This window comes from Mercenaria mercenaria, chromosome 16 (assembly GCF_021730395.1).
Source record: "Mercenaria mercenaria strain notata chromosome 16, MADL_Memer_1, whole genome shotgun sequence".
Taxonomy (NCBI): Eukaryota; Metazoa; Mollusca; class Bivalvia; order Venerida; family Veneridae; genus Mercenaria; species Mercenaria mercenaria.
The window spans coordinates 46,660,841-46,673,175 of NC_069376.1; the positions used below are offsets into that span (position 1 = coordinate 46,660,841).

A 12,335-nucleotide genomic window follows, 5' to 3' on the forward strand; every position below is an offset into this window, starting at 1 on the left:
AACATCGTGATTTTGGATGTCTGTAAATTAAGGTGAGAGATAATGATTATTAATTCTTTAGAAAATTTATACAGCCGATACATGTAAAATTCTGATGTCAGTTGGAAAACTAACTGCTGGTAGCTTTGTATGATCAATGAGACACCATATCGCGGAAAAATTCAATTCACGGAAGGGTTCTGTGCTTGTTGGTTGATACTCAGGAACATTTTCGTTATTTTCCGAAAAAACGAGCTGGATGGGCCCCCATTCCGTTTATGTCCTGACGTTCAGTAAGGACTATTAAATTAAGAAATGCAATAAAACTGGACAGTGTTCTTGCAGCGGGATCATTGTAGACTGTTCAAAAGGTGCAAAATTGATGATTCTGGCACGCTATTTTTCTTGGATGATGTAAACCTTTCGCTTTGATAACTTTCTTTATTCTTGTATAAGAATCCTGATCTTGCCATTAATTAAAAGCACAAAACATGCACGCAATTTATAAAATAGCCACCCAAATTTTGCTCATAGGGGAAATGCAATATTGCGACTCGCTACATGTAAGACCGTCCGTGCCCAAAATTTTCGCATCTAAGTGTACCTTGCTACCTAAGGTGTGAGCTATCTTGCATGTTTGTTAAATCAAATGTCTGGAATATCAAAATTAGACACTTGAGTGTTTGTAGACTATGTAGCTGAAGACATTATCAAATTAATAGTCATGATGATCAATAACTTAGCTTCATTTACATCATATTATTACAAATAACATAGGGATAACAGCAGAGTAATCCAAATGAAAGGACCTACTTACTGTAAGAGAGTATGAAAGGGAGATAACTGAACAAAGTCTCCCATTAATCCTGACCTATCTGAACCACTTTCATCATAATTAAATGAAATGATGTACGTGACAATATTCATATTAAACACATATTAAAATAGCTAAAACGTTTAATAAACAAATACATTATTATGATTACTATCTTTATTTCTACAGTTGAAGAGTATTTACATGATAAAAACATAGATATATAAGACAGCAAGGAAGAAACATAGACAAAATTATACAAGTACATTTGTCAGAAGTAGCAACATAGGGATCTCTATTATACAATCTGTACTGAAATTCTACGAACAATATTGAGATTCTAAGAATACCGGTATTAGGTATAAATGCAGAAAATGTGATGATAATATCACGGTCTTGACAGTTTAATACCCATACGTTTCTCGTTGTAGACTATTGTCGGAAGACTTTAAAGCACGATACCGTATACATCAAAAGGAAACAAAGTCGCTGAACATTTCTATGTTATTATATCTCTACAGAAAGGCTATACACTACTATAGCTGCCGAAGTCCCTCCCCCCCCCCCCCCCCCCACCCCCACCCTCCATGGCATAATACCAATAATGATGATGCAGGCCATATTTGATGACGATCCATTGAGCGGTTCATGAGAAGAACTTTAAAGGTAATTCTAGTTTAAGCTCTAGCTCATAGTGACCCCAACTGAATAAACATGGTAAAGGACCTTATAATTATGCTCTAGACAAGTTTCGACGAGGCCCATCCAGGAGTTAATGAGAAGTTAGTTAAAGGTATTTCTGTTTTTAATTCAAGTTTGATAAAGATCCATCAAGCGGTTCATGTGAAGAAGTCGTTTAAAGGTATTTCGTATTTTAGCTCAAGTGACCCATATAAGGGGCCAAGTGGTTCTAATCGATTAGACACTTGACTAGATTTAATAAAGATCCATCAAGTGGTTTATGAGAAGAAGTCTAAGAAGATATTTCTATTTTTAACTCCAGCAGCATTTGCCCGTAATCTGAAGACCTTATAATGATGCTAAAAATCAAGTTTGATGATGCTCCATCCACTGGTTTATGAGAAGGCTTCATTTGAAGGCACTTCTAATTCTAGCTCCGAAAGACTCTAAAAGGGGCCAATCGACCCCATTTGAACCAGATTGGGAAAGAACCATACAGTGATGTTACAAACAACGTCTAAAGGTATTTATAACTTTAGTTTTACCGGCCCTTAGACGGGACCAAGTGCCCCCATAAAGATGCTACAGAACAAGTTTTATGAAGATCCACCAAGCGGTTCCTCCAAGTTTGGTGTAATTCTGACCAGTAGCATCTGGGTAGGTGTTTAAGTAAAATCTTAACGCAGTACGATGGACGACGAACGCCGGACCATACACCTTTATTAATAACTCAGTCTGATCAAAGTTAGGTCAGGCGAGACAAAATCATGAACACTAAAATGATTCAAAGATTTGTCTACAAGTGCTACTGTAGCTGAAGACATTATCAAATTAATAGTCATGTGATACTTATATGTGAGATTATACCGTTCTATCTCTATGTGCCTTTCCATTTTCCATTTCAATCGTCACCTCGCGTTCGTTTAAATCTGACAACTCAACTGATGAGTATGTGAGACATCTGCTCTTCAAACATGAAGGAACAAATATCGACAGCGGAAGTACTGTTTTCTCGCTAACTGGTTCCGGTACTTCTGGCTGAGAAAGTAAGCTTACGATAACACCAACAGTAATTACTGTTAGACAACCGATTAAATTGAAATACATGTAAGAGATAGAATAAAATGTCTGAAGCCCAGTTCGAGAGGATTCATGAACTGTTTTAACATTATTCGGATCTGCGGTTACATTTGTGATGAGTGTCCCAAAGTGAGCGAGAGTTTGATTTTCAGAATAGGTAACAGTTGAATTGTTTTCCATTTCTAACAAAGGACATTGGTCAGTAGGACCAAGGGGCAGATATGGCGCTTTCGGAACTGTTGCCGAGAAGTTTTGACCCATGATTATCCATAAAACAAATCCCATCCCTGTTAATGTTGCGGCAACTACTGCTTTAGCTTGCGCTCTGCGGAAAAACACAGAAATAAGGAAGAGTCCAACTTCCGGACCACTAATGGCGCCCATGAAGCTAGCCATTATCTGCCCTAGTGGACCCTCTACATTCGAAAGCAGGAATGCAAAGCCTACTGATATCAGACCATACACTACTACAACTACTTTAGATATGTTGGTCCCAGTTTGATCTTTGATATTTTTGAAAAACACTTTGATAAAATCCTCGTACGTTACTGCAGAAAGACTACTTAAACCTGAGGAAATAGTGCTAAGTGAAGCTGCAGCTAAAGCCGCTATAAATAGTCCCGGGAGGCCTGGATACTCGTGGAAAAGCTCCAACATGGTAAACGGTATTATTTGATTTAGATTTTTGACTTGCCCCGACGCTAATGGATCGCAGCCCTTATTGGAAAAGTACGCGAAAATTGCAAGACCTTGAATCAAGACTAAAATCCAGGTAAATGAATATATAGGTGCTGCGATGTAAAACAGTTTTCGAGCAGCTCCAATACTTGGTGTCGAATTTATTCTCTGAATCCCGGCCTGTGTAATAGCCAAGTAGAAAAACTGCGAAGGGGCACCAAAAACAAGTGTCCAAAAGGTATGTCGTACAGTTGGATCTGGGTTGAAGTCAAGCATGTTCAGGCGACTTTCACTCAGTTTGAAAATGTTTCCAAATCCTCCGGCGTCGATTGTACTTTTGAAGAGCACTGAAACGAGAAAAAAATGACGAATGAAACAATTGCTCAGAACAATAGAGCCATGATGGCCCTAAATCGCTCATCCGAGTTTCACTGCTTAGTACTGTAGACCAGTTTCGAAGATAATTATGCAAGGAAAATGTCTGTGAAATCATTTTGAATAGTATATTTGTACAATTTCTGTAAAGGGCCAGCAGTTTCTGACAGTAGGATTTTTAAGGTTCCACTATATGCCTGTAGGGAAAAGTGACAACGCCCCTGGCGGCCATGTTTTTCTTGAATCAGAATGACTCGAACAATCTTCATATAGGGTCTGCTGTTATGACAACTGAAGTTGCCAATATATAAACTTAGCGAAAAGTGACTACGCTCTCTGGCATGCATGTTTTATGTCAAATCGGAATAATTTGTCCGGTCTTGGTAGAGGATCACACAAAGACCATTTGTTTAGATTATTTCAAGATCTGGCCAGCAGTTTCCATTCAAGAAAATTTTTTAAAGTTTCCACTATTAAACTTATAAAAAAAAGAAAGTAGCCGCGCTCTCTGGCGGCCATGACTTTTTGACGGATCGAACTAATTTGAACAAGCTTTGTAGAGAGTTACACGCGGACTTTTCGTGTAAAATTATTTATAAATCGGGCTAGCAGTTTCATACAAGAAGATTTATGAAGTTTAAGTTTCCAATATATACAGGAAAGGCGGCCATGCTTTTCGACGAATCGGAATTATTTGAGCAATCTTGGTAGAAGGTCACACAAGGACCATTTTTATGAAATTATTTAAAAATTCATGCAAACAGTTTCATACAACAATATTTCTAAAATTTGTATATACGCATATCTGGCAAAGTGACCACGACACCTGGAGGCCATGTTTTTTGACGAATCATGAAAAGTTGAAGAATCTTGATATAGGGTTACAATTGAAATTAGAATATTAAATTTGCACTCTTAATAGGCTTCATAAAACGGGATATCATGAAGTAAGATATAAAAAACTTCACTAGTCAACACTTCATGACTTCGAGATTAACAAAAAATCCTGATATTGAGAAAACATAAGTGGCATATTTGTTACTTACGTTAATTCCATTTACAACATTTAATGAGCAAATATAACAATCATTCCTTATTTTAACACGACCCGATTAATTTCCTACTAAACAAAGAATGCAGAAAGTTGTATGGTATTTATCAAATAACCAAGGCCTTCGACTGGTTTGTCGTCTAATTTATCACGGTTCAGAGTTCAGATGCGCAGGAATTGAACCACAAGAGCGTTAGCCCGAGTGGTTAAATACTGAAGCATCTGAACGATCTATCGTGGTAAATTAGACGATAAACAATAAAAAGGCATTGATTGTTTTCATTCTAACATGCTAGTACTCCTGTTTTGATAGATACAACGCTGGACTTCGTTTACCTGAGGAGTAATGAACTGGACGCCATACGGTAATTTGACGTCATAATTGACGTTCAAATGCTCTCTTACCGGTCCGCGCTTTAAAAATTGTTTATCGCAGAATATATAGAGCTTGGCCTTCTTCTTTGTTTAATTGGCAATCAAGTCGAGCCAAGTTAGAATATTCATTCTAATATGACTAGGCAATTACTAAATCATCACAACTATTAACAATTTCTGAGCCCAATACCTGTTCTTCGATTTACCAGTCTAGTATGGTATACCTGTAAAGCTGAGTTGCAAACATCCATCTGTCTGAAATGGCTTTAAAATGCATAGTTTTGCCTTTTTTTAATAACACATTTCTCTATAAGTGTCCCGAACCCCACATCTATTTTTACTCAATTTAAGCAGACGAGTAGCGCGTGCGCGTACCTTTTAATCTGATTTGCTCAGGGTTTTTTCAGAGATGGCTAAAATGCACCATTTTATCTTGTATAATTTCACAATTTCCCGGGGAGGATCCCGAGCTACCATTTCTATTTGTACTCAAGCTATGCAGGCGGGTAATGCGTACATTTCAACATGATTCTCTCAAATAGAAGATGTCTTAAAATGCACCAGTTTATCTTGTATAATTTCGAATTTTCTTCGGGAGGACCTTGAAAACCCATCGTCACCTGTATGCTAATTATGCAGGCGACTAGTGCACACTTTTTAACCTTATTTTTTTTTTTAGATTTTTTAAGATGGCTTAAAATGCACAACTTTGTTTTATATAATTTTAAAATTTCTCGGGGAGGACCCCGAACCCAACTCTCTACGTGTTCTCCAATTATGCAAGGCTAATAGTGTGTACATATTTTAGTCTGATTTTTGTCTGAAATCGCTGAAATGCACAACTTTGTTTTGTATAGTGTCAAACATTTTCAAGGAGGTTCGCCCCTATCTCAGTTTGTACGCCAATATAGCTGGCAAGTTGTGTGTACATTTTAAAACTGTTGTGTTTGGCTTGACAACTAGATCTCGTCAAATGGACTTACATTAATCTTGCAGAATTTCATTTTTTTTCTCAGGATGGGCCAGTGTTACCCTGCCTCAACATATGCCACAACTCCATATGCTTTTTATAGACTAAAGAATAAATGTTGAAATTAATTGTTCGCTTGTAAAATCGTAGTTTGTACCTAAGCTCATATATGCAACACACTATAACGCAGTTACAACAATGATTTATAGTTACTAACAACAAGTTCAGTTACAATTTTTTTCTTATTTCACCTTTACTCAGATAAAAACAAAACAGAAACAAGAGCAGCGCCTTACGGATGCAGACGCTCATCTGATTTTTTTGTCTCTGTATAATAGAAATATTGTCCAACCCATGATTTTCTAAGTCCAAAAGGGGTCATAATTCTTGCATAATGCAGGATGGAGTTATGGCACTTGCTGTGCAGATTCATCTTAATGGTGAATAACTGCTCCAAGTTTTAAAGCAATAGCTTTGACCATTAAGGAGAGAAGATGACCTAAACGCAAAACTTAACCAAGAAATCTGATATTTTCTAAGTCCAAATGAGCTATAATTCTTGCAAGAAGCAGGATAGAGTTATGTTTCCTGCTGTACAGAGTCAGCTTTTGATGGTGAACAAGTGTTGCAAGTTATAAAGTAATAGCTTTGATAGTTTTAAGAGAAAAGCTGACCTAAGCATAAAACTTAACCAAGAAATCTGATTTTCTATGTCCAAAAGGACCCATAATTCTTGCAAAAAGCAGGATGGAGTTATGTTTCTTGCTGTACAGAGTCAGCTTTTGATTGTGAACAAGTGTTGCAAGTTTCAAAGCAATAGCTTTGATAGTTTTAGGAGAAAAGTTGACCTAAGCACAAATCCTAACCAAGAAATCTGATTTTCTATGTTCAAAAGGGCCCATAATTCTTGCAAAAAGCAGGACGGAGTTATATGTCTTGCTGTACAGAGACAGCTTTTGATTGTGAATAAGTGTTGCAGGTTTCAAAGCAATAGCTTTGATAGTTTAGGAGAAAAGTCGACAAAAAGCTGGATGTTTTTTGCTGTACAGAGTCAGCTTTTGATGGTGAACAAGTGTTGCAAGTTTCAAAGCAATAGCTTTGATAGTTTTAGGAGAAAAGCTGACCTAAACACAAATCCTAACCAAGAAATCTGATTTTCTATGTTCAAAACGGCCCATAATTCTTGCAAAAAGCAGGATGGAGTTATGTGTCTTGCTGTACAGAGTCATCTTTTGATGTTGAACAAATGTTGCAAGTTTCAAAGCAATAGCTTTGATAGTTAAGTAGAAAAGCTGACCTACCTGAACATAAAACTTAACCAGGAAACGCCGACGCCGACGCCGATCAATTGCTGTCATCTTATTTTTTTCTTTTCAAAAAGTCAGATGAGCTAAAAACGATTACGAACTTTTATAGCACATACATTTGTATATCTTGGGGCCCGTCAAATGGACTTACAGTAAAACATCTGATTGGCATTTAAAGTTACTAGTAAGTTATAATTTCTATGTACTTTGGTGACCTGACAGTTATTACACATCATGTACCAATTAGAGATAGACATCATATATACCACGTCTGAATTACAACATCACTAAACTTATTTTAAAATTATAAATTAAAACGCACGTGATAAAGCTTGGGAAATACAAGACAAATTTTAATAAGGAACCTGATATAACACACATATATAACAGCTGTTGTTTACAACTTCATAAATAAAACTCGTGATTTGGCAATGTCGTAAGTTAAGACAAAATTTAAATGCAATATATGTATATGTATAATACATGTATACTATTTTAATAGACATAAAAAGTCAATAAACTCAATCACAAAAGAATAATTCATGTACACTGGATAATACAAACATGCAATATGTTACAACTCCTTCCCAAAAATGTTCTGCCTCGGCGTTTTTTAGGTCTTGGGTTTCGTGCTTTCGTCCCGCCGTCTGAATAACATTGGGGTGCGGTGAGCGGCAACAGTTAAAGAATGAAGGCGGCATCGGCAAGCCGAGTAGGGTTAGGTACGAAAGGGGATAACTCCTCATGTTAGGTAGGTCAGGACGTGTTCGCCTGGAAATGTTTGAAATTTATGAATAAAATTGTGGCCTCTGCTGCATTTTTTAGTCAAACGTTTGAGGTACGGGGGTTAACCCCTCCTGACAGTGGAATCACAGGGTCTCTCCCTTGTCATTTTTGAAATATAGGTATGAAATGGTGCGCCAACACGACATATTTATACCCGCCAACATGAAACTCGACAGATAAATTTGTCGTGTCGGCGCCCTCTAAACGTCAAGTTTTCGCCTAAAATAAGTCATGTTTTCGTGATTTTGTCGAGTTTTCGTGTTTTCATGTTGTCATGTTTTTGCCCCGCCAACACAAAATGGCAGCCACCATATTTGAATCGTTTCGTTTATCTGTATAGTTAACAACAGTGTAGAACCATTACACATTATTACATTCCATAACTTCTGAATACATTCTATAATTTAAAATTTAAAATTTTACTTTCAAAATTTTCGATTAAAAACACCATGAAACTACTAACTGTCGTCCATGACACTTAAGCAATTATAAAACAAGAGGACCATGATGGTCCTGAATCGCTCACCTCTTCCCACATGATCCAGTTTTGAGTATGACGTCGTTTTCTCTATTATTTGACATAGTGACCTAGTTTTTGAGCTCATGTGACCCAGTTTTGAATTTGACCTAGATATTATCAAGATAAAAATTCTGACCAATTTTCATGAAGATCCATTGAAAAATATGGTCTCTAGAGAGGTTACAAGGTTTTTCTATTATTTGACCTATTGATCTAGTTTTTTAAGGCACGAGACCCAGTTTCAAACTTGACCTAGATATCATCAAGGTGAACATTCTGACCAATTTTCATGAAGATCCATTTAAGGGTATGGCCTCTAGAGAGGTCACAATGTTTTTCTATTTCAAGACCTACTGACCTAGTTTTTGATCGCAGTTGACCCAGTTTCGAACTTGACCTAGATATCATCAAGATAAACATTCAGACCAACTTTCATACAGATCCCATCAAAAATATGGCCTCTAGAGAGGTCACAACGTTTTATCATTATTTGACCTACTGACCTACTTTTTGATTGCACGTGACCCACTTTCGAACATGACCTAGATATCAACAAGATGAACATTCTGACCAATTTTTATGGATATCCATTCATAAGTATTGCCTCTAGAGAGGTCACAAGGTTTTTCTATTTTAAGACCTACTGACCTAGTTTTTGACCGCACATGACCCTGTTTCGAATCTGACCTAGATATCATCAACATGAATATTCAGACCAACTTTCAGGAAGATCAATTGAAAAATATGGCCTTTAGAGAGGTCACAAGGTTTTTCTATTATTTGACCTACTGACATAGTTTTTGATGGCACGTGACCCACTTTGAAACTTGTTCTAGAAATCATCAAGGTGAACATTCTGACCAACTTTCATACAGATCTCATGGAAAATATGGCCTCTAGAGAGGTCACAAGGTTTTCCTATTTCAAGACCTACTGACCTAGTTTTTGATTGCAGTTGACCCAGTTTCGAATTTGACCTAGATATCATCAAGATAAACATTCAGACCAACTTTCATACAGATCCCATTAAAAATATGGCCTCTAGAGAGGTCACAACGTTTTTACATTATTTGACCTACTGACCTACATTTTGATGGCACGTGACCCACTTTCGAACATGACCTAGATATCAACAAGATGAACATTCTGACCAATTTTTTTGGAGATCCATTCATAAGTATTGCCTCTAGAGAGGTCACAAGGTTTTTCTATTTTTAGACCTACTGACCTAGTTTTTGACCGCACATGACCCTGTTTCGAATCTGACCTAGATATCATCAACCTGAATATTGAGACCAACTTTCAGGAAGATCAATTGAAAAATATGGCCTTTAGGGAGGTCACAAAGTTTTTCTATTATTTGACCTACTGACCTAGTTTTTGATGGCATGTGACCCACTTTGAAACTTGTTCTAGAAATCATCAAGGTGAACATTCAGACCAACTTTCATACAGATCCCATGGAAAATATGACCTCTAGAGAGGTCACAAGGTTTTTCTATTATTTGACCTACTGACCTAGTTTTTGATGGCACGTGATCCACTTTCGAACTTGACCTAGATATCATCAAGGTGAACATTCTGACCAATTTTCATGAAGATTTCATGAAATATATGGCCTCTAGAGAGGTCACAAGGTTTTTCTATTTTTAGACCTACTGACCTAGTTTTTGACCGCATGTGACCCAGTTTCGAACTTGACCTAGATACCATCAAGATAAACATTCAGACCAACTTTCATACAGATCCCATGAAAAATATGGCCTTTAGAGAGGTCACAAGGTTTTTCTATTATTTGACCTACTGACCTAGTTTTTGATGGCACATGACTCAGTTTCGAACTTGACCTAGATATCATCAAGGTAAACGTTCGGACCAATTTTCATGAAGATCTTATGAAATATATGGCCTCTAGAAAGGTCACAAGGTTTTTCTATTTTTAGACCTACTGACCTAGTTTTTGACCGCACGTAACCAAGTTTCGAACTTGACCTAGATATCATCAAGATGAACATTCAGACCAACTTTCATATATATCCCTTGAAAAATATGGCCTTTAGAGAGGTCACAAGGTTTTTCTATTATTTGACCTACTGACCTAATTTTTGATGGCACGTAACCCAGTTTCGAACTTGACCTAGATATCATCAAGCTGAACGTTCTGACCAAATTTCATGAAGATCTTGTGAAATATATGGCCTCTAGAGAGGTCACAAGGTTTTTCTATTTTTAGACCTACTGACCTAGTTTTTGAAGGCACGTGACCCAGTTTCGAACTTGACCTAGATATCATCAAGATGAACATTCTTACCAATTCTCATGAAGATCTTTTGAAAAATATGGCCTCTAGAGAGGTCACAAGGTTTTTCTATTTTTAGACCTACTGACCTAGTTTTTGACTGCATATGACCCAGTTTCGAAGTTGACCTAGATATCATCAAGGTGAACATTCTGATCAATTTTCATAAAGACCCCATGAAAAATGTGATCTCTAGAGTGGTCACAAGCAAAAGTTTACGCACGCACGCACGAACGCACGCACGGACGGACGGACGACGGACGACGGACGCTGCACAATCACAAAAGCTCACCTTGTCACTTTGTGACAGGTGAGCTAAAAAAAAAGCATTTAACCTCGGTGAATACACAGACCTCTATTTCTGAATGTAAACAATGTCAATGTTGGGCCGTAAGAAACCGAGGTTGAAACGATTAACGATTATGTGGAAAAATAATTTTAAATACTTCATATTTAAAGCAAACATTCACGTTACGGTCAAATCCCGAAGTCGCCTTTGTTGATTGTTTACATCCGGGGATACTATTCAACTCTAAAATAGATTTCAGTACACGAGCACTTAGTCTGAAGTCGCAAAAAAAATATATAATTTTATTATATGGATGCTTGCAATTCCATGGAAGGTAACTTTAAAGTCTGTATATATAAACAATTCGTTTTATGACATGCATTTTAGTTTTGTTTTGGCTAATAATACAATGAAGATTAAAAAGGCATATCATACGCTCGCACTGTATATTATCATATTTCAAATAAACTTTTAAATGTTGTTGAAGTTAAATGTCAACATCAGATGTTTAAAATGTCCTTGATTATTAACCTTTACCCTGCTTTATTTCTAAAATGGACTGGTCCATCATTCATTTTGGGCTGTAACCACTAATAATTCAAAGGAGTGTTCACTGCAAATTTAATGACTGAATAGTGAACAGTGCAGGCTGATCTTGGTCTGCACTGGTCGCAAAGGCAAAATCACTTCCCACCAGCAGGCTAAATGTTAAATGAATCTAACATAACTAAATATACACTAACTCCATTCACAATACATTAAATTGAATGTATGGCAGTCATTTTTTTTTAAATTCAGTATTTTAGTGGCAGTGCACTTTTATACATTGTATTGTGTTTTTCTAAACATGTATTGTGCCTGAACAGTTTTAAACTAAATATATACTATTGTTTATTCATTACATGTTTTTCACTGAATTATCGAAATATAAGAGTGAAATATATCTACTTTTTTTCACAGTGAAAAATATGAAATGCTTTTTTCGCATTTTTTATAAACATTATAAACATTCCCAACTTTGAGAGTAAAATATACAAGAACAGCAACTCTTGTCGGTATTGGTATTTTGCCTTGTGCGCGATGTAGTTGTTGCCCTTTACACTAAAATAACAATAAAACCTGTCACGGGCA

The 12,335-nt window shown here is 36.7% G+C and overlaps 1 protein-coding gene across 1 annotated transcript in view; it reads right to left on the minus strand.

Annotated features, from left to right (window-relative positions):
• Positions 1-1,377: 1,377 nt before the first annotated feature.
• The window catches only part of LOC123541185 (sodium-dependent multivitamin transporter-like), a 32,488-nt gene continuing 21,530 nt past the window's right edge, over positions 1,378-12,335 (minus strand). The window contains exon 2 of the mRNA XM_045326591.2: positions 1,378-3,579. Within this exon, the coding sequence (XP_045182526.2) occupies positions 2,336-3,579 (1,244 nt within the window). The 3' untranslated portion in view covers positions 1,378-2,335. The remainder of the gene's footprint in view (positions 3,580-12,335) is intronic.